At 44.8% G+C, this 24,047-nt stretch overlaps 1 protein-coding gene across 2 annotated transcripts in view; it reads right to left on the reverse strand.

Moving 5' to 3' along the window:
* Positions 1–5,635: 5,635 nt before the first annotated feature.
* The window catches only part of KLHDC8B (kelch domain containing 8B), a 157,327-nt gene continuing 138,915 nt past the window's right edge, over positions 5,636–24,047 (reverse strand). For both annotated transcript variants that reach the window (XM_040358892.1, XM_040358893.1), the window contains exon 6: positions 5,636–6,821. In XM_040358892.1, coding sequence (XP_040214826.1) covers positions 6,625–6,821 — 197 coding nt within the window. In that variant the 3' untranslated portion in view covers positions 5,636–6,624. The remainder of the gene's footprint in view (positions 6,822–24,047) is intronic.

Here is a 24,047-nt window from a genome sequence, read left to right on the forward strand (position 1 = left end):
GAAAAAAACCAATAGAATAGAAAGAATATAACCATTTTCCGAAATTCAAATTTTGAATAGAATAAATTCGAATTTTGAATAGAATCAATTCAAATTCGAATAGAATAGAAAATAGAGTGTAATGGAAAAGAAAAGAACAGAATAGAAAATAAAAAAAAAATAGAAAAAAAAATAGAATAGAAAAAATATAACCATCTTCCGAAATTCAAATTTTGAAAAGAATAAATTTGAATTTTGAATAGATTAAATTGAAATTCAAACAGAATAGAAAATAATAGAGTATAATGGAAGAGAAAAGAACAGAATAGAAAATGAAAAAAAAAATAGAATAGAAAAAATAAAACAATAGAATAGAAAGAATATAACCATCTTCCGAAATTCAAATTTTGAATAGAATAAATTCAAATTTTGAATAGAATCAATTCAAATTCGAATAGAATAGAAAATAATAGAGTGTAATGGAAAAGAAAAGAACAGAATAGAAAATAAAAAATAAATAATAGAATAGAAAAAATAAAACAATAGAATAGAAAGAATATAACCATCTTCCGAAATTCTAATTTTGAATAGAATACATTTGAAATTTGAATAGAATCAATTAAAATTCGAATAGAATAGAAAATAATAGAGTGTAATGGAAAAGAAAAGAACAGAATAGAAAATTAAAAAAAAATATAGAATAGAAAAAATATAACCATCTTCGGAAATATAAATTTTGAAAGGAATAAATTCGAATTTTGAACAGAATAAATTGAAATTCAAACAGAATAGAAAATAATAGAGTATAATGGAAGAGAAAAGAACAGAATAGAAAATGAAAAAAAAAATAGAATAGAAAAAATAAAACAATAGAATAGAAAGAATATAACCATCTTCCGAAATTCAAATTTTGAATAGAATAAATTCGAATTTTGAATAGAATCAATTCAAATTCGAATAGAATAGAAAATAATAGAGTGTAATGGAAAAGAAAAGAACAGAATAGAAAATTAAAAAAAAATATAGAATAGAAAAAATATAACCATCTTCGGAAATATAAATTTTGAAAGGAATAAATTCGAATTTTGAACAGAATAAATTGAAATTCAAACAGAATAGAAAATAATAGAGTATAATGGAAGAGAAAAGAACAGAATAGAAAGTGAAAAAAAAATAGAATAGAAAAAATAAAACAATAGAATAGAAAGAATATAACCATCTTCCGAAATTCAAATTTTGAATAGAATAAATTCGAATTTTGAATAGAATAAATTCAAATTCGAATAGAATAGAAAATAATAGAGTGTAATGGAAAAGAAAAGAACAGAATAGAAAATTAAAAAAAAAACTTGAATAGAAAAAAATATAACCATCTTCCGGAATTCTAATTTTGAATAGAATAAATTAGAATTTTGAACAGAATCAATTCAAATTCAAACAGGATAGAAAATAATAGAGTATAATGGAAGAGAAAAGAACAGAATAGAAAATGAAAAAAATAGAATAGAAAAAATAAAACAATAGAATAGAAAGAATATAACCATCTTCCGAAATTCAAATTTTAAATAGAATAAATTTTATTTCAAATGGAATTTGATTTGAATGCAATTTGAGTGAAATTCGATTCAAAGTCAAATGGAATTTGAAAAATTTGAATCGATTCGAATTCAAATAAACAAAACGAATTCTGAAAAACAAAATTAGGCTAATTTAACTAAACAAATTTATGTAAATAACTAAATCGAAACAATTTCATTCTGCACATTTCTAACACTTTGCATGGAACACTTTTTCCAGCCCAAAGAAATCTTTCCCCACCATTAAATGACGAGTTGGTTGTATTTGTGCCACAGGCCAAAGATTCCCAGTCCTCCCCTGGCGCTGCACAACTCTGCAAAACAAGTTGGTGCAATATAAATGAAAACAGAAAATAAATATAGATAACGTTACAGAAACATCTGCTCACTATAGACACCTACCTGGCTAAATCCCAAATCTCATCTCACCAGCTGTCAACTCACAAAAAAAATATCCAGACTCCAGTTGCTTTATAGGTTTGCTTTATATAATGAATTTTATACATTGGATGATTTTTTAAGACAACCGTGTGTTGAAAAACGAGAAAACAGAATAAAAAAGCTCTTTATCATTGTACACATTTTATCATTGTTATCCAAAACGTAACTCTACACTGAGCTTTTCATCGCACAGTGAAACCTTGGATTACGAGCATAATCTGTCCCAGGAAAATGCTTGTAATCGAAAGCACTCGCATATCAAAGCGAGTTTCCCCATAGGAGTCAATGGAAACAAAGATAATTTGTTCCGCATTGACTTCTATTGCATGCAATACCGCATGTGGCCAGAGGTGGGGGGGGGCGCCGGAGAGACTCGGCTGAACTCAGAAAGGCACGGAAACACTCAGGAACTGATAGGTAGATTCACGTACTTTGGCCTAACTTTAGGGCGGCCTAGCCTAGCCTTTTTAGGCTACACCGCCGTAAATTATTTAGGCTAGTAGTGATTCACAAACCACTTACCTGCTAATCTACGGCGGTGTAGCCTAAAACGAGCGGGCGTAAGGGCGCCTAATTCAAATTGCTTGGAGGGGGGCGTGTTGTATGGAAATGAGGCTTGACCTCACGTTTTTTGACGTTTTTTGACACTGCGCATGCCCCGGGCGACTACATTTCCCAGTGCGCATTGCGGCTAAGTACGCCGTACGGGCCTATTGATTTCGACGTGTACGTAAACGACGTAAATCCCGATTCGCGGACGACTTGCGCAAACAACGTAAAAAATTCAAACCTCGCGGCGGGAACGGCGGCCATACTTAACATTGTTATTCCACCTCATAGGTGGAATAACTTTAGGCGGCCTATCCCTTACGGAAACGACGTAATGCGACAGTGTAGGCCTGGCGTTCGTTCGTGAATCGGCGTATCCCCTCATTTACATAATCTACGCCGGCCGCAATGGAAGCGCCATCTAGCGGCCAACAGAAACATTGCAAGCTAAGATAGAACGGCGCAAGCCGGCCTATCTTAGCTTTGTTTAAGTGTATCTCTGTTTGAGAATACACTTAAACAAACGCCGGCGTAGATTCAGAGTTAGGTCGGCTTATCTACTGATAAGCCAGCCTAACTCTTTGTGAATCTACCTATGAGTATTTCCAAGTATTTCCGAGTTATTCCAAGTATCTCCGAACGGCTCCGAACCATTCCGAGTGTCACCGGCGCCCCCGCACCTCTAGCCAAATGTGGTACTGCACACCGCAGAGGCTTTAATTCTGCTCGTTTCGCAAACCGAGTCAGGATTTTAAAAAAAAAGCTCGTCTTTCAAAAAGCTCGTTAACCGCGTTACTCGTAAACCAAGGTTCCACTGTACTTAAAGCCTGAACCCCACTTTTTTTTTTTTTACAAATCTGATATTTTAAATCAGGCTGGTAAACTGATCATTTCTGTAAATAGTAGGATTGATTTACCTTAAAGGAAAATAGACTATGCACGTTGTAAGTGCAGTTGCAGTCCGCAAGGGCATTTTCTCCAAAGCTTAGTAAATGAGGTGAAGCGTCATTTTGCAAAGAGTACCCAATCACATGCAAGATAAATAAAATGGCATTCTTTCTTGAACATGATTGGATGAAGGAAGTCAGCAAAGCTTCCCCCTCATTTCTTAAGATCTGAAGCAAATTCCCTTGCACAGTGGCGTCACTAGGGTTGGTGTCACCTGGGGCGGTAAAACATGGTGTCACCCACCGCCTCCAGTATAGTTCTAGTATCTGATGAGTAAGTACTCTAACATAGTCCTAATAACTGATCAGTAAGTACTCCAGTATAGTCCTATCTGTTAAGTACTCCAGAATAAGTACTCTAGTACAGTGGTCATCAACCCCGTCCTCAGGGCCCACTAACAGGCCAGGTTTGCAAGATAACTGAAATACATGACAGGTGATATCATTTGCTGCTCAGTGATTGCAGTATTCTAGTCAGCATCTTCCCAAGGTAATACATAAAACCTGGCCTGTTAGTGGGCCCTGAGGACAGGGTTGATGACCACTGCTCTAGTATAGTCCCAGTGACTTATTGGTGAGTGCTCTGATATACTCTCGGTAAGTACTCCGTCTGTCAGCCCTAGACAGTCCTCTCGAGGTAATATGGGGGTAGTATTAAGTGGGGGAGGGAATCCGGGAGTCTCCCCCCAATCCACTGCATCCCTCCATCACACAGGACAGGGTAGGGGCCACATATCACTAGCTGGGCTGGGAGGGTGGAGCAGAGAGTGTGGGGGTGGAGGCTAATGCTGGGGGAAACCTGGCCAGTGACAAGAGAGTGTGGGGGGGGGGCGATGATCCCAAACCGACCACTGTAAATGATGCAGTCGGTGCCAGCGTGCTGATCTCTGCATTGTCACGGATGGGGGTGACGCCATCGTGGTCGGATATAACTTACTACTTGATGATGTCACCCTTCTGCGGTTGCACCCCTACCCCCATAGTGACTCCACTGCCCTTCCAGAGTATAACTGCACTTGCAAAGTGTATATTCTACTTTCCTTTAGAAATTCAACCCCTATATTTATTACTTATCACATTACCTTATGATTTGGAGGCTCTTTAAGTATCTACTATTAGTATAATCTGCTAGTAGATGACCACCTGAGGAATCGTAGATACAACTCTGTGTAGGGAAAAAGCCTGCGTCTATGGAATGCTGTGTTTGCAATGGGAAAATTCCATAAACATGACTGTTCCTCCATGACTTCAAGAACATGTGATACTTCCAATGCATGAATATATTAACAAAAATAATTAAACTCTTCAAAAAGGCAACACTTTCAATATCTGAGACTTTTACCCGCAGAATTGGGCAACTGGCCCACAGTGACCAATCCTATTCCTGGTTTCATTTTCCCATACAAGTAAAGATTCAAGATGATTGTCCACTATGGGCAAGTCCGCCATTATTCTGGACTACTTTATTTTCTGGCTTTTAGAACCACAGAGACCCAACCCAACATAGACCCAACAGTATCTGCCTTGATGGAAAGGTCCTCCTAGGCTTTAAGTAAAATGGCTATTTTACCATTCTATTCCTTGTTTCGTTTTCCCAGAGAGGTAAGGATTCAAGATGATTGTCCACTATGGGCAAGTCCACCATTATTCTAGACTTCTTTATTTTCTGGCTTTTAGAGCCACAGAGACCCACCAAACCCAACATAGACCCAACAATATCAGCCTTGATGGAAAGGTCCTCCTAGACTTTAAGTAAAATGGCCATTTTACCATTCTATTTCTTGTTTCGTTTTCCCAGAGAAGTAAAGATTCACTATGGGCAAGTCCCCAATTATCTAGACTACGTTCTTTTCTGGCTTTTAGAGCCACAGAGACCCAACCTAACATAGACCCAGCACTATCAGCCTTGATGAAAAGGTAATCCTAGGCTTTAGGTAAAACGGCCATTTTAACATTCTATTCCTTGTTTCATTTTCCCAGAGAAGTAAAGATTCACTATGGGCAAGTCCCCCATTATTCTAGACTACGTTCTTTTCTGGCTTTTAGAGCCACAGAGACCCAACCCAACATAGACCCAACAGTATCTGCCTTGATGAAAAGGTCATCCTAGGCTTTAAGTAAAATGGCCATTTTACCATTGTATTTCTTGTTTTGTTTTCCCAGAGAAGTAAAGATTCACTATGGGCAAGTCCACCATTATTCTATACTACGTTCTTTTCTGGCTTTTAGAGCCACCGAGACCCAACCCAACATAGACCCAACAGTATCAGCCTTGATGGAACGATCATCCTAGGCTTTAGGTAAAACGGCCATTTTACCATCCTATTCCTTGTTTCGTTTTCCCAGAGAAGTAAAGATTCAAGACGATTGTCCACTATGGGCAAGTCCACCATTATTCTGGACTACTTTCTTTTCTAGGTTTTAGGCCCACAGACACCCAACCCAACATAGATCCAACAGTATCAGCCTTGATGAAAGGTCATCCTAGGCTTTAAGTAAAATGGCTATTTTACCATTCTTATCCTTGTTTCATTTTCCCAGAGAAGTAAAGATTCACTATGGGCAAGTACCCCATTATTCTAGACTACGTTCTTTTCTGGATTTTAGAGCCACAGAGACCCAACCCAACATAGACCCAACAGTATCAGCCTTGATGGAAAGGTCATCCTAGGCTTTAAGTAAAATGGCCATCGTGTTTAAACAAAGGTCTTCGCTTGTCAACCATACTACAAAATATTACTTTTAACTACCATTAAAAGGGGGGTAACAGTAGACACGTTTGTATAACCTTCCACATTAGTAAGTCTTTTGGATATTTTTTTGTTACAAAGCTAAAACAACTCTTTGTTTCTAACTAGGCTAACATTTACTGTTGATTTTCAGCACTGGACTTAGTGTTTGTGTCCATTGTTCTGCAAACAAACATCTTCCGTCTTTGTGGACATCCTGCTGCCATTGGCTCGAGCTGCCTTCTATTTTAAGCTAGCGCTGTTATTCTGTAGTGCTGCGGATAACCGCCAACGATCCATTGATTTTTGGGCTTGTGTTTCACATAACTGGAGATGTTCAGGCACTTTTACCACCACCAACAATGTTGGCTTCGTCAATAAAAAGGTTCTTTTTTTTTTTTTTCAAGCTTCCTCCAAGACACAAAGAGCTTCCACAGCACTGCTGGGTCCCTGTTCCACACCGCCAATCACAAACAGCATGTTGTTGGATTGAAGACTCGAGCAGGAACATCGCCCGCTTGGCATAGATGGCAAAACCTCCCATCTCTTCTTCACTAGGTTGAAGCCTTCTACAGAGTTCAACGGAGAAGGCTGATTGCCTGTATTGGAAAAAGAAGAAACCAACGCAAATTTTAATATTCGTGAAATTATTATTGTGTGGTATTTAAAAGGTTCTTTATCACAAGGAGAAATACACTTTACAGTAAAACCTTGGATTGCAAATATGCTTGTAATTCAAAGCACTTGTATATCAAAGCAAATTTCCCCAGAAGAAATCATGTAAACTCAAATGATTTGTTCCACAACTATTTATTCATAAGTCCTTCAGTTTATAGTCCATATAATAAGATTATAGCAATGTGATTGGTTGTGTAACCATAAAATGTCCGTCCACAAATGGAAGCCTCCACAAGGGGATCAGAAGCAAAATCCAGCAGGAGCTCCAGAGTATAAAAGAAAAGAGAGGTGCCTCTAAGTGTAGCAATAAGTTGCTAAATGTTGTATCTTCATTAAATTTAACCATATTGCTACACTTATGCCACGTACACACAATCAGAATTCCGCTCAAGCTTGGCTTGCATACACACGTTACACAAAAGTTATCTAAACGTTCAACCACCAAGAACTCAGTGACATACAACACTACGATGAGCCAAGAAAATTAGGCTCAATGCTTCCGAGCATGCGTCAAATTGTTTTCGAGCATGCATCAGAATTTTGCGTGTCGGAATTGCTACAGAAGATCGGAATTTCCAATTGGAATTTTTTTCCGTCGGAAAGTTTGAGAACCAGCTCTCAATCTTTTGTTGGCGGAAATTCCGACAGGAAAAGTCAGATGGAGCCGACTAATTTTCCCACATGGATACAGAGATTTCTTCAGAATAACAAAAGGTAGGAATCTGCAACACAGTTTGTTAAAAGCCTTGTAAAGTACATAGATCACCCAGAGGGGAATGTTTCTTTCTCAACAAAAGTGGAGTTACTCTTTCTCGTACTCGGCTCCCCTTGGCTCCGCTCGCAGTCACGCCCAGTCCCGCCTCCTAGAATTTACGCCCTGCCATTCGACCGGTGTTATGTCCATCATAGGAGCCAGTCCAAGGGGCGGGACTGTGAGACGAGCCGAATACACAGGACTTCCAGCTCTGTCTATCTCGGCGGCGCTCATTCCCTCCTCGGCAGGGGAAAGACTGCAGATGGGCAGTTGGGCACTAATCAGCGGAAATACTGCAGATGGACACTAATCATGCTCCAATGATGGGCAAGGCTGCAGATGGACACTGATAAGGCTGCATTGATGGGCATTTAAAATGTACATTTTTTTCCTTAAACTTTCCTCCTAAACTTGGGGTGGGTATGTGTTATACGCCGATAAATATGGTACCTAAAATGTTACTAAACTGAGGAGCCTGCATTCACTATATCTGGTCTCCCACAGAACACAGAACATGGCAATGCAATTATTTTAGTAAATATAAACTGCTAAATACCTTTTCCAATCAGCAGTATATAGCAGTCTTGTGACTTCTATCAGTGTCTGGTTAAAGCTTGTAGGAGGAGTTTTCATTCTCCCCTGATTGTCCTATGAGGATTCAGGACCCCTGACGCTCTGTCTGGACAGTGCTGATTGGCCCTGTGCTGATCACATGCACTCTTCCAAGAAAAACAAACAAACACCTCTCTAGCAATACACACCAAACTGAGCGTGTGCAGCTTGCTCCCAAGGCTCTGTTCTATCAGGAGATGGATTGGGGACAGTGGAAGAAAGGGAGGATCAGAGAAGATAGGATCAAACAGCCTTTTTACACAATGCGGAGGATTAACCCCTTAGGTTCCACAATGAATAAAACAAGCATGCTGTACTGCCTACACGGGCTGAGTTTAGATTTAGTAACACTTTAAACCTGCATTTACTGAAGGACAATGTGACCTAAACAAAGTTTATTTTATCCTCGCTCTGGGAGAGGTTTGTATTGTAGAAGAAGGTCAGGCTTTTCGCAGTAGGAAAAAAAAAAAGAACCCGCTCTCTTTGGGTGGCAACGCGGCGGCTAAGCCTCCGTGCGGCTTCCTAGACAATGACTGTTGCTATGGAAATCCATAGGGCCAGCTCTACTTATTTAATAAGCTCATCCTAGTCATGTTTTTTCTGCTCGGAACGCCTCGTCAGCGCGGTCTAAGTACACTTTCTGCAGCTCCTGGGCTATTTAATTGCACATTACTGGTACAAATCAGCCGTTCAGGTATTTTTATCTCGCTGAAGAGTGTTTACAAGTAGCAGAATCTGAGTTTTATTGATCTATAATATAGTTTTCCTCTGGCGTATTTTTTTTTTTCTTTTTATCTTCGGCTGAACAGATCGCGTACTCACCTTTCACTCCATATTTTCTGCAGATTCAAGCAGCTCTCTGCCCGACACTGCTAACCTTTATGTAACAAATGGGAGGGGGTCATGGTGGTTCTCATTGAAGTACGACCAAAGGCTCCTATATGACAGTCTAAGCAAGCCCCAAATCCCTCTGCTACGTGATGTACAAGTTTCTTAAAAAAAATAAAAGAAAACTTTCTGACTAAACCAAGTCCTCCTTCATTTGTGTCTCACATTCCTCCCCTCCCAGGCACTGCAGCTCACAGAGGCATGGTTTAGGCAAGTGCTAAAGAAAGCACGGAGCAGGACTTATTGTAGAGCCCATCACTTCTCCATATTGGGTCTGGGCTGTGATCTACTTAGTTCCCACTAGGGGTCCCCACTTCCCTTGTCAGTTTAGGGCAGGGGTAGGCAACCTTAACCACTTCAATACCAGGCACGACAATGACAATTGCGCGGTCATGCTACGCTGCACCCAAACAAATGTTTTATCATTTTGTTCCCACAAATAGAGCTTTCTTTTGGTAGTTCTTTTTGCACAACAAATAAAAAACGTTTTTCTTTGTTTCTGTTAAAATTTTTAGGAAATAAGTACGTTTTTCTTCTTCAATGACAAGCACTGATATGACTGCAATTACAGCACTGATAAGGCGGCATTGATGGGCACTGATGAGGTGGCACTGATGGACACTGATAGGCGGCACTGATAGGTGGCACTGATGGGCACTCATAGGCGGCACTTATGGGTGGCACTGATGGGTACTTATGGGTGGCACTGAGAGGTGGCACGGATGAGCACTGGTAGGTGGGCACTGATGGACATGGATGGACACTGAGCGGTGGCACTTATGGACTGCCTATAAGAGTACCAGTACCAGCCGTTCTACTCCAATAAAGCTATTGAAGGGAGAGAGGGGGCTTGGGTGGCTAGGGGGGGGGGGGGCGGGAGTTGTTTGGCCCCTATAGGAGAGACCTGTCAAAGTGGGCCAGTCTGGATGAAGTCCAGGGCCAAATGTTTGTCCCAGTCCAGCCCTGTTTACAGATGGCACAGTGAGGCATGTTACAGATGGCACAGTGAGGCATGTTACAGATGGCACAGTGAGGCATGTTACAGATGGCACAGTGAGGCATGTCGTAGAATATTAAAAAAAAAGTCACAGTTACTTTGCTGAGTAACTAATTACTTTTTCAGTGTAGTAACTGAGTCACTAACGCAATTACTTTTTCGGAGAAGTAATTTGTAACTGTAACTAATTACTTTTTTAAAGTAAGATGAGCAACACTGGCTGGGACATACGCATCTCTCTATCAGGGATCTCAAACTGGCTGCCCTCCAGTTGTTGCAAAACTACAAGTCCCATCAGGCATTGCAAGGCTGACAGTTACAAGCATGGCTCCCACAGGCAGAGGCATGATGGGACTTGTAGTTTCGCAACAGCTGGAGGGCCGCCAGTTTGAGACCCCTGCTGTATATAAATAAATAAGCCGAAACAGAAGCCAGATCCTGATTTCGCTTTTCAACAGTCTGTCGCTGTAGACTGGCTTCATCTACTGTGACCCCTCCTGTTGCTCCCCGGTGATTCTTGGCTGGATACTTACTTCAGACAGTAATTCCACTTTGTCTGACTTCCCTCTAAACATCTTCGACTTGTCGTCACAATGGAAGTCTGCACTAGATAAATTGATTTCCCAGAAATGGCAGGAAATTCGTTTTCTTTCTACCCCCGACCAGTTTTCTGCAAGTCATTATTTTTCTTCATCGTACAAAAAAAAAATCCCTTTTAGCTATAGCGAGTGATAAATGACCTTTTTTTTGGAACACCTGCGCAAACAGCTTCCATCTACACAGATAGAAAATCCATTCTAATTAATAAAAAGAATGAGAAAAAATGGAACAATGTATCAAAAAAAGAAGCTGAATAGAACCAAACAAGTACTTATCTCTGTATTATCTGGAGCAGCTAATAAATTACCATTCCGCCTCTCTATTCGTGATGATCATTGTGTTGTGTTATAAATATATGTTGTCAGATGTCTCCTAGTGCCGGTTTTGCTGTAATGCGCTCATGTGAGCGTATTCGCACATACAGATGTTGGTGGAAGACCGGTGGCGTGAAAATCTTCCTGTGGACGCAGCGATGTTTGCTCTTTTAGGTGTAGCGCCTGTGTACTTTCAAGTACCGGTGCTATTCTAAATTTAAGGGGGATGAGAGAGTTAGTTAGCTCTCATCCAGTTGATTTGTTCAAATTTGGGTCTCTGCTTTAGCTGGGCTGTGCATAGGGCTCATTCTGTTGTTGCTGGGGTGTTATACCACCCCGGAGCGACAGGTGGCAGCAGTGGAGTCCAGGCTAGGGTGCTTCTTGCCAGCAGCCAATAGGGAGGGAGTTACCCTCGCGGGGCATGCTGGGGGAGGGTACTTCTGGAGCAGACGCCAGGAGGCGGGGTTCTTTTCCTGATGTGGCACCCACCTTTAGGGTGACCACACATCACGGCTCCCCGGGGTGTGCGTGCCACATGGTGTTCCTGGTTCCGGGACCATGTCGGCCCGGAACGTTTAAGCTGTGGCGGGGCCCCAGTATTCGACAGGGTCCCCGATTCTGAGAGGATCCCAAGCGAGATAGCTGTTCGGTGGGGAGTCCGCCTGAGGAGAGCCCAGAGAGGCGGGCGATCCAGCGGGGCCTAGACGATCCATCGGGGATCAAGGTAACCGGACACTGAAAGGTTGGATGTCAGCAACCTGTCGGTCGGTAACCTGAGGAAAATACTACCTGAAGGCGATTCTAACACAAATTCTACCAAGGAGGATTGTCTCCATGATCTAAGTTCTAGGGAGGGTCTGTGGCAGAGATCTTTTCCCTCAAAAGTTCAGAGTGATACTCTGGCTGCCAGGTCGGTGTGAGAGGCCTGTCCAGGTACACTTTACCCACTCCGGCTGGAGTGGCGACGAAAGTAAAGTATCATTGGAAGCAGGACTGAGTGAGAGACTTGTAAAGCGCAACACATGCAAACTGAATCGCTTCTGGGCGCTGTATACATTTCATGGGTAAGGAACCCCTTGACCTCAGAAGAGATGGGTTTTAATCTTTCTCCTGAAGGCCAAGTGGTCCGACTCCAGTCGGATGGTGGCTGGTAGAGCGTTCCACAGGCGAGGTCCCTGGACTGCAAATCTTCGATCTCCTTTGGACTTGTAGCTGGCTTTGGGTACTGTTTCCGTAACCTTAAGCCTGAATCTGTTATTTCTCCTCCTCACCCATCTTTGATATCTACCTCACGTTTACTGTTTACCGTGTTGGGTAAAATAAAAGCACAAGAAAAGACATCTACTGTGTGGACATTCCATTTGCTAAGGCTCTCATTGTCTACCCTAGACACTCACAGAGGTAACACGCCATCCCAATCTAACCAGCGGCTCCTTCGGGGGTGAGTGCTACATAGGGATGTTTGTTTTATGCCTCACCAAGGAACTGGCCACTTCTTGGCGTCGGCTTTAAATGACTCCGAGCAAACAGATCTGCGTTCATGAGAACTATAGCCTAACTATACGACAATTATGGCCCATTGAGCCATAATTGTCGTAAGGCTCCCGTCACTGGAAGCAGTGCACGTCACTGCTAGTCTATTTGAATGTATACATGTCTGTGATTGGTTCTTTTGTTTTGTTTTCTATTCATGTACTGTATCGTATTAGCTGTATTTAACATATCCTTATAAGGTCATCTGCTGGGTGGAGCTCACACCCTGTGAGCTCACTTCCTATGTAGGAGGTCACAAGCTGTGACATCACTTCCTGTGGGGAGGAGAATAAAAAGATCGAGGCAGACTGGAGTGATCAAGGATGCTGAGGTGAGAACATAACAGTCTGGTGATGATGTTTGGTTATTGAATGAATGGGAATCGAATGAATGTTAAGTGAATTTTAACTAAGCTGCATTATATCATTGAGACGAAATGTGTTATTATTAGACACACGATATCTGGATGTGTGCTCTGCGTACAGCCTGATTTCGCTGACAATTGTCACTGAGACAGAAAGGGAGGGGAATTCCAAAAATCTGAGTTGTCACCAAAGCAAAAAGAGAAGGTAAATGTTCTAATGCGGACGTCGATTCCTGTGACAACCCTCCCAAGCTGGCCCTTTACTAGTTGAATTTTGTGAGAATTTCTATGAACATTCATTCCATGCTCTAATAATTATTGGGGTCAAATCTGACATTCGTTTAAAGACCGCAGTGACAAGAACATTTTTGAAGGAGCAGAATAAATTTTTTTAGTCAACCACATTTCTAACAGTCAAACAGTCAAACCTAATCCCACCCACAATACTATAATGGATGTAATCAAAAGTGCAGAGTCTCAGAAATTGATATCAATATTCTTTAACATGCTACATAGTACATACTCCCTCGTTACCGAAAATAGCCTATGATATAAAAACACGTAGGGAAAGTGACCCAGGGAACCTAGAGGACGAAGACTGGAATGAAGCACTTGATTCATGCAAAGCTGTCTTGCCAAAACTATCTGACAGATTGACTCAAATCTTCATTCTACATACCTCACACTTGTGAGAATAGCGAAATGTAATCAGGGACAACCCTCCACATGTCCATTATGTAATCATCAAGAAACAGGCACTTTCTACCGCCTTCTATAGTCCTGTCCATACATGCAGGGATTCTGTGTATACAGGTGGTAGATTTCCTCCATGACGAGTCACCGGTGACTCTAGACCAGGGGTCTGCAAACTGCGGCCCTGGGGCTGGATGTGGCCCTTTGCTTGCCTTAATGCGGCCCTTGGGGCATTATTCCATCCAATTTAAATGGGTCATAATTCTTGTTGCTGACACCAATGGGGCACTATTCCTCCAACTGACACCATCAATTATTTCCATTAATACCAACGATGGGGCACTAGTCCTCCCACTGTCACCAAAGATATGGTATTATTTACTCCCACTGGACACCTGGACATTTTTTACTCCTAATGGCCCTAGTCTGGCTCCCCTAAAGTCTGAAGGACCGTAAACTGGCCCTCTGTTTAGAAAGTTTGGAGACCCCTGCTCTAGCCTCAAAAATGTGCTTACTGGGTATTTTTCCAGATGCAGACACTGACAAATCGACCAAAATCTTCATGCATGAGACGGACTCCCCCTAGACTAAAGCCCTGTACACACGATCAGATATCTGATGGAATCTAATCTGTTGGATTTTTTCATCGGATATCCGATGAAGCTGACTTTCATCACTCTCGCCTACACCCCATCGGTTAAAAATCCGATCGTGTCCAACGCGGTGACGTAAAACACAACGACGTGCTGTGAAAAATGAAGTTCAATGCTACTGAGCATGCGTCGACTTGATTCTGAGCATGCATGAAATTTTTGACCGATGGATTTCCCCACAGACGATCGTTTTTTTCTACCGGTTTTTTAACCATAAGAAAAATTTAAAACAGGTTCTATTTTTTTTCACCGATGGATAAAAAACCGATGGGGCCCACACACGATCGGTTCGTCCGATGAAAACGGTCCATCGGTCTGTTTTCATCAGATGAACTGATCGTGTGTACAGGGCTTAACTGACTGTAATGCCTTGTACACACAGCCGGACTTTTGACTGTGCAAAAGTCCGCCGTGAGCCCGTCGGAAGTCCAACGGACAGAAAGAGAACAGGTTCTCTTTCTAAGGTCCGTCGGACTTCCGAGAAAAAAAGTCCGATGGAGGCTACACACGGCCGGACTTTCCGAGAAAAAAAAGCCCGTCTGACTTTTTTTCTCGGAAAGTCCGGCCATGTGTACGAGGCAGAAGACTGACGTAAACACAACATTACCCTGTAAAAAATGTATGCACATTAATAGAGGGCAGGGATGGACTGGCCATTGGGACTACAGGGAGTTTCCCGGTGGGCCGATGGCTCAGTGGGCCGGCTTCAGTGACAGCGGACTGCCGCCCCCTCCACTCCTCTGTCTCTCCCTCCCCGCAGCGTTCACCTGGGGGGAACAAAGAAGCAGGAGGAGGACTAGAGGAGCAGGGGGGACGACAGGGGAGCATGGGGGGAGGGGACAGACAGCTGACTCAACAGCTATGGCCTGGGAGTTTCTCACTTCTGCCTAATCTTGTCCCATAAGGGGGGGCACCGAACTGATTCTTTGCCCCGGGTGAAATAATGTCTAGCTTCCCCACTGGTACTGCCTAAAAGAGTACCAGTACCAGGCATTCTACTCTAATAAAGTAGAATGGCTAGTGGCTAGTGAAGAGGGAGAGGGGGCTTGGGTGGCCGGGGGAGGGGGGTGCGGGAGTTGTCCAGCCGCCATGGGAGAGACCTGTCAAAGTGGGCCAGTCTGGATTAAGTCCAGGGCCAAATTTCTGTCCCAGTCCAGCCCTGATAGAGGGTGCCCTGCAAAATACAACAACGTTTGGGGCCGCTGTCTCAATGCATCGGACACATGTGTATAGCTCTGCAGAATGTGTCTCCCTCATACATGTACCGTCCAGTAGGGCCCGAGCCATATATGCCATTTTCTTCAATTATACATAATCGAAAAAATATGTTGATGATCTAGAAAACAAACGTGTTACTACACAGCAACAATCTCTGTAAATGCTCAGGAGATTTTTATGTACTGCCTATATATGTCATATGTGAACTGATTGTACTGAACAAAGAAAATGTTTGTATATTGGAAAATTGTACGCTTGTTTGGGAAATAAAAAAGTTTAATAACAAAAAAAAATATGGCAGTTAAAAACATGGAGATACCATAAAAAATTTTTTTCAAAGAAGGGATCATGTTGGAAGAGAAAAATGTTTATCTATCCATGGCTTACCCTTTATTCTTTTACGCTGCGTTAGTACCAACAGCGAGAGCTGGCGGGAAATAAGCCTATAATTGACAGGTACAGGCTGCTATGTAAACACACTGGTACTACTGTCATCCTTCTTTGGTTGCCGAGTCCCTGCATATTTATCTCCTGTTACTTTACTCTGGAAAGCTTTTTCTTGTTCCATCAGATTTTTTTCAACATCAAATGGTTCAAACATTCCATGAAAAGACATCTCTTCAGGGAAGCCTATCAAATTCCCTAATCATCTGTTACCATAGTCACTGTTCTGTGATGCCTACTGAGCAATCCACCTCCTCGTTCCTTCCAGTGACATCTTTTCATACTCTATTCCACATGCAAACAACCAGTGGTCCATGTACTCTTATGCCCTGTGCGCACACAAGCGGAATTCCGCTCAAGCTTGGCTTGCATACACACAGTCACACAAAAGTTCTCTGAACTTTCGAGCGTTAAGAACGCTGTGTGACGTACAACACTACGACGAGGCGAGAAAAAGAAGTTCAATGCTTCCGAGAATGCGTCAAATTGTTTCCGAGCATGTGTGTTTTTTTTCCAGTGGGAAAAAGTCTAAGTCTAAGTCCATTGGATATTCCGACAGAAAAAGTCCGATGGGGCATACACATGGTCTGAATATCCGATGAATTGCTCCCATCTGACTTTTTCCATCGGAAATTCCGACCGTGTGTACGCAGCATAAGGACTTCTTCTGGCACCTTTAGAAGGCTCCTCAGCTTTTTTAAATAAAATCATTATGAAAGTATAAAGTTTTGTCCATTAGGGATTTGATTTATCCAGGTCATGGTATAGCCCAGGGGTGCCCAACCTTTTGAAGAGCGAGGGCCGTTTAAGCAACTTGGTAACCATTCGAGGGCCACTATGAGCGGAGCGGGCGGAAGACAGGTCACGGCTACTCTATAGGCCCTCCTATCCGCCCAGATGAAAGGGGATGAATTCTCTTCTGTTTTTCGGATTGGAGGTAGGTGGTCATAAACAGACATCTGTCGCTCTATAGAGGTGAATTAACCACTTAAGCCCCGGACCTTTAGGCAGCTAAATGCCCAGGCCAGGTTTTGCGATTCGGCACTGCGTCGCTTTAACAGACAATTGCGCGGTCGTGCAACGTGGCTCCCAAACAAAATTGGCGTCCTTTTTCCCCACAAATAGAGCTTTTTTTTTGTGGTATTTGATCACCTCTGCGGTTTTTAGTTTTTGCGCTATAAACAAAAATAAAGCGACAATTTTGAAAAAAATGCAATATTTTTTACTTTGTTATAATAAATATCCCCCAAAAACATATATAAAAAAAAAATTTCCCTCAGTTTAGGCCGATACGTATTCTTCTACTTATTTTTAGTAAAAAAAATCGCAATAAGTGTTTATTGATTGGTTTGCGCAAAATTTATAGCGTTTACAAAATAGGGGATAGTTTTATTGCATTTTTATTAATTATTTTTTTTTTACTACTAATGGCGGCGATCAGCGTTTTTTTTTTCGTGACTGCGACATTATGGCGGACACTTCGGACAATTTTGACACATTTTTGGGACCATTGTCATTTTCACAGCAAAAAATGCATTTAAATTGCATTGTTTATTGTGAAAATGACAGTTGCAGTTTGGGAGTTAACCACAGGGGGCGCTGTAGGAGTTAGGGTTCACCTAGTGTGTGTTTACAACTGTAGGGGGGTGTGGCTGTAGGACTGACGTCATCGATCGAGTCTCCCTTATAGAAGGGATCACTCGATCGATGCAGCCGCCACAGTGAAGCACGGGGAAGCCGTGTTTACATACGGCTCTCCCCGTTCTTCAGCTCCGGGGAGCGATCGCGACGGAGCGGCTATAAACAAATAGCCGCGCCGTCGTCCCGGATCGCTCCCCGAGGGAACCCGACCGCCGCATGTAGCGGGGGGGGGGGGGGGGCCCGATCGGACCCCCCCACCTGCTAGAAGGCAAGGACGTACATGTACGCCCATTTGCCTGTACGTGCCATTCTGTGGACGTACATATACATGCGGGAAGTGGCTAAGGGTCCCATTTGGTCGGGCCGATCTTGTGAAAAGGGCCTAAGACTGCTTTCACACTGATGTGTAGTGTTGCTCACGAATATTCGTATTGCGAATATTCGGCTCGAATATGGCATATTCGAGTATTCGCGATATATTTCGAATTTCGCGGTCAATATTCGCTATTCCGAATATTCGATTCAATTTTATTTTTAGAACAGATCACATCCTAGAGATCTCCATCGACGTCTAAAAGCATTGCTGGTATGATTAGAGAGCTTGGGCCGAGTAGCTGAAGCCATCATTTTATATTGCCGAAAATTCGCATTGCGATTATTCGGCAATAGGAATATTGTGCGATTATTTTCTCCGCCCTTCTTTTGCATCAGAGCCAGCAGTTGTCGAAATTCCGTAATCAATATCGCATTCGCATTTTGCGAAATTTCGATACAATATCACGAATATTCTGAGCCAATCAGAGTGCTCCTAGCGCTGTTGTCAAAATTCCGCCATCAATATCGCATTCGCATTTTGCGAAATTTCGATACAATATCACAAATATTCTGAGCCAATCAGAGTGCAAAATATCATGAATATTCTGAGCCAATCAGAGTGCTCCTTCCGCTGTTGTCGAAATTTCGCCATCAATATCGCATTCGCATTTTGCAAAATTCCGATACAATATCACGAATATTCTGAGCCAATCAGAGTGCAAAATATCACGAATATTCTGAGCCAATCAGAGTGCTCCTTCCGCTGTTGTCGAAATTTCGCAATTATTTTCGCATTCGCAATAGCGAAATTTCGCAAAAATTTCATTTTGATAAAATATCACGAATTTTCGAATTTAGCGAATATTTCTCGAATATTCGGCTATATATTCGTGATATATCGCGAAATCGAATATGGCGTATTCTGCTCAACACTACTGATGTGCTGCGGTATACCCACACCGTGGTTGCAGTGTAGTGCACCTGTGTCTATCCTGCTGGTTAGCTGAACTTTGCCATAGACTCCACCTGTGGCAAAAGCCGGCACTGTAGAGGAAGGACGAGGTGACAAGGGAGCTAGAAAGCAGAAGGTCTTGGGAGGACCGAAGAGAGGGGTTTGGAGAATATCTTGAGACCAGGTTAGTGATGTAGCTGGGGGTAGAGTTGCGGATGGCTTTGTAAGTTGTTGTTAGTTCTTTGAATTTTATTTGTTGGGTGAGCGGAAGACTGACAGAGAGGGGTACTAGACACTGAACGGCTGGTAAGGTGGATGAGTCTGGCAGCAGCATTCACTTACCCCACCAATTGGTCAACATTTCATTATGTACATCATGACACCTTGGTGACTGGATTGTGTCAGTTAGAACAGAGTGGATTTACAGTCTTTAAAGCGGTCCTCCACCCTAAAGTGGAGTCCCGCTGATCGGAACCCTCCCCCCCTCCGGTGTCACATTTGACACCTTTCAGGGGGGAGGGGGGTGCAGACACCTGTCTAAAGACAGGTATTTGCACCCACTTCCGGCCACACGCTACGGGCGAAAGACGGGCATTCCGTCACATCCCGTCTGTCGCCCGTTGTGTGCTGGGAACACTCGGCTCCCAGCACACAGCGTGTGAGCCAATCGGCGGGCGCAGCGCGACTCGCGCATGCGCCGTAGGGAACCGGGCAGTGAAGCCGCAGCGCTTCACTTCCTGGTTCCCTCACCGTGGATGGAGGGGGGAGCAGCAGGGTGACGAGCGATCGGCTCATCCTCTGCTGCGATCACCGCTGGACTCCAGGACAGGTAAGTGTCCTTATATTAAAAGTCAGCAGCTGCAGTATTTGTAGCTGCTAGCTTTTAATATATTGTTTTAGTGGCACATCCGCTTTAACATCTCTGTTGTGATCTTGAACATCTGCCTTGAGACATTTCATGGTAAATGGATTAAGGTGACCCCCGTGTGGCTATAAATAGTGGATAATATTCCCAACACACATTAGACCCAACAAAGCCACTTAGATCAGAGGGAAACCATCATTAACAATACAGAACAAATCCAGTTGAAGGTGACTACTACTACATGGTATAGAGTTTTAGAAAAGACAAATTCTAGTATGAGATAGAGCTATCTAAAAATATAAGGCATTGTGTTAAAAACATTTATGTACACTTTGGGGTGCTGATAATCCACATACAAGTCAATGTTAGTGCAAGCTACACCACCACTACGTGAGAAAGCTTGGGATTTTTTTTTTTTTATAACCTAACCCTGCTTTATACTTCTCCACAACTTTATCCCTGACCTGTCCGGTGTGTTCTTTGGCCTTCATGATGCTGTTTGTTCACTAAGGTTCTCTAACAAACCTCTGAGGGCTACACAAAACAGCTGTATTTATACTGAGATTAAATTAAACACAGCTGGACTCTATTTACTAATTAGGTGACTTCTGAAGGCAATTGGTTCCACTAGATTTTAGTTCGGGGGTATCAGAGTAACACTAACACTGACCCGCCTCTCAGCCACTCAGCCAATCAGGTGCACCGGGTCTGGTTACCGGTCACCTGATTGGCTGAAGCGACATCGAGGGCGGGAGAAGACATCAAGGAAGCGTGGAGAGGACGGCGCTGACCCGAGGAAGGTAAGTGCCGGGCTCAGGGGAAACTGGTTGCATTTGGGGGCAAAAACTGGCAGCAATTGGGGGCACAAACTGGCTGCAATTTGGGGCACAAACTGGCTGCAATTGAGGGGGCAAACTGGCGGCGTTTGATGGGCACATTCACTGCATTTAATGGGCACAGTGGATGCTTTTAATGGGCACAGTGGATGCTTTTAAGGCCCCGTACACACGACCAAACATGTATGCCTAAACTGGTCCGCGGGCCAGTTTCAGCATACATGTTCGGTCGTGTGTAGGCGCGAGCGGGCCGAATTCCAGCAAACATTTGCCCGCCGGGCCTTTTCCCAGCAGACAAATATTCCTGGACGTGTTTTAAAACCGTCCGCTGGAATCAGGCCCGGACTGGCCATAGGGCATACCGGGCATATGCCCGGTGGGCCGCGGCGGCCCGCGGGCCGGTAGTGGCCCGCGAATGGCCATTGGCGGCCCGCGGGCCGATCGCGGCCCGCGAACGGCCCTCGGCGGCCCGCGAACGACCCTCGGCAGCCCGCATGTCACTTCTACCCAGAGGTGTACCAAGGTCCTTGGGGCAGACTGGGTTGGGTTGCAAGAATGCATTTGCCCCCTGGGCTGGTCTAATGTCCTGCAAAAAGGCCACTGAGCTGGCCGAGTGCGCCACCTGCCACAAGTTGTGGATTGTCCACTGGCCACGTCACCTGCCATGTCACCTGACCACGTCACCTGCCACAAGTTGTGGATTGTCCACTTGCCATGTCACCTGGCCACGTCACCTGTCACGTCACCTGGCCACATCACCTGCCACAAGTTGTGGATTGTCCACTGGCCACGTCACCTGCCACGTCAACTGGCCACGTCACCTGCCACAAGTTGTGGATTGTCCACTTGCCACGTCACCTGACCACGACACCTGCCACAAGTTGTGGATTGTCCATTTGCCACGTCACCTGCCACAAGTGGATTATGCACTTGCCAAATCACCTGGCCACGTCACCTGCCACAAGTTGTGGATTGTCCACTGGCCACGTCACCTGGCCACGTCACCTGCCATGTCACCTGGCCACGTTACCTGCCACAAGTTGTGGATTGTCCACTTGCCATGTCACCTGGCCACGTCACCTGCCACGTCACCTGCCACGTCACCTGGCCACATCACCTGCCACAAGTTGTGGATTATGCACTGGCCACGTCACCTGCCACGTCAACTGGCCACGTCAATTGCCACAAGTTGTGGATTGTCCACTGGCCACGTGACCTGGCCACGTCACCTGCCACATCACCTGGCCACGTCACCTACCACAAGTTGTGGATTTTCCACTTGCCACGTCACCTGCTTCAAGTTGTGTATTGTCCACTTGCCATGTCATCTGCCATGTCACCTGGCCACGCCACCTGCCACAAGTTGTGGGTTGTCCACTGGCCACGTCACCTGGCCACGTCACCTGCCACAAGTTGTGGATTGTCCACTTGCCACGTCACCTGGCCACGTCACCTGCCACGTCACCTGCCACGTCACCTGGCCACGTCACCTGCCACAAGTTGTGGATTGTCCACTTGCCATGTCACCTGGCCACGTCACCTGCCACAAGTTGTGGATTGTCCACTTGCCATGTCACCTGGCCACGTCACCTGCCACGTCACCTGCCACGTCACCTGCCACGTCACCTGGCCACATCACCTGCCACAAGTTGTGGATTATGCACTGGCCACGTCACCTGCCACGTCAACTGGCCACGTCAATTGCCACAAGTTGTGGATTGTCCACTGGCCACGTGACCTGGCCACGTCACCTGGCCACGTCACCTACCACAAGTTGTGGATTTTCCACTTGCCACGTCACCTGCTTCAAGTTGTGTATTGTCCACTTGCCATGTCATCTGCCATGTCACCTGGCCACGCCACCTGCCACAAGTTGTGGGTTGTCCACTGGCCACGTCACCTGGCCACGTCACCTGCCACAAGTTGTGGATTGTCCACTTGCCATGTCACCTGGCCACGTCACCTGGCCACGTCACCTGCCACAAGTTGTGGATTGTCCACTTGTCACGTCACCTGCCACAAGTGGATTATGCACTTGCCAAATCACCTGGCCACGTCACCTGCCACAAGTTGTGGATTGTCCACTGGCCACGTCACCTGGCCACGTCACCTGCCATGTCACCTGGCCACGTTACCTGCCACAAGTTGTGGATTGTCCACTTGCCATGTCACCTGGCCACGTCACCTGCCACGTCACCTGCCACGTCACCTGGCCACATCACCTGCCACAAGTTGTGGATTATCCACTGGCCACGTCACCTGCCACGTCAACTGGCCACGTCAATTGCCACAAGTTGTGGATTGTCCACTGGCCACGTGACCTGGCCACGTCACCTGCCACATCACCTGGCCACGTCACCTACCACAAGTTGTGGATTTTCCACTTGCCACGTCACCTGCTTCAAGTTGTGTATTGTCCACTTGCCATGTCATCTGCCATGTCACCTGGCCACGCCACCTGCCACAAGTTGTGGGTTGTCCACTGGCCACGTCACCTGGCCACGTCACCTGCCACAAGTTGTGGATTGTCCACTTGCCACGTCACCTGGCCACGTCACCTGCCACGTCACCTGCCACGTCACCTGGCCACGTCACCTGCCACAAGTTGTGGATTGTCCACTTGCCATGTCACCTGGCCACGTCACCTGGCCACGTCACCTGCCACAAGTTGTGGATTGTCCACTTGTCACGTCACCTGCCACAAGTGGATTATGCACTTGCCAAATCACCTGGCCACGTCACCTGCCACAAGTTGTGGATTGTCCACTGGCCACATCACCTGCCATGTCACCTGGCCACGTTACCTGCCACAAGTTGTGGATTGTCCACTTGCCATGTCACCTGGCCACGTCACCTGCCACGTCACCTGGCCACGTCACCTGGCCACGTCACCTGGCACGTCACCTGCCACAAGTTGTGGAATGTCCACTGGCCACGTCACCTGCCTCAAGTTGTGTATTGTCCACTTGCCACGTCACCTGCCACGTCAACTGGCCACGTCACCTGCCACAAGTTGTGGATTGTCCACTGGCCACATCACCTGCCTCAAGTTGTGTATTGTCCACTTGCCACGTCACCTGCCACGTCAACTGGCCACGTCACCTGCCACAAGTTGTGGATTGTCCACTTGCCACGTCACCTGACCACGACACCTGCCACAAGTTGTGGATTGTCCACTTGTCACGTCACCTGCCACAAGTGGATTATCCACTTGCCAAATCACCTGGCCACGTCACCTGCCACAATTTGTGGATTGTCCACTGGCCACGTCCCCCTCTCTGCATATTAAGTGTTATATTACAGCAGCCTGTGACAGTTTCTTGCCCTCCTAGATGTTATGATGTGGGTTCACACTGGCAAGCTGCAGTTTAGCTGCAGTTCTGGCATGTTACCCTCCAGTCCCTCAGACTTCTATTAGGTTGTACATTTTTGCTGCATGTTGCCCCCGGCCCCTCAGACTTCTATTAG

Source organism: Rana temporaria, chromosome 7 (genome assembly GCF_905171775.1).
Source record: "Rana temporaria chromosome 7, aRanTem1.1, whole genome shotgun sequence".
NCBI classification, from domain to species: Eukaryota; Metazoa; Chordata; class Amphibia; order Anura; family Ranidae; genus Rana; species Rana temporaria.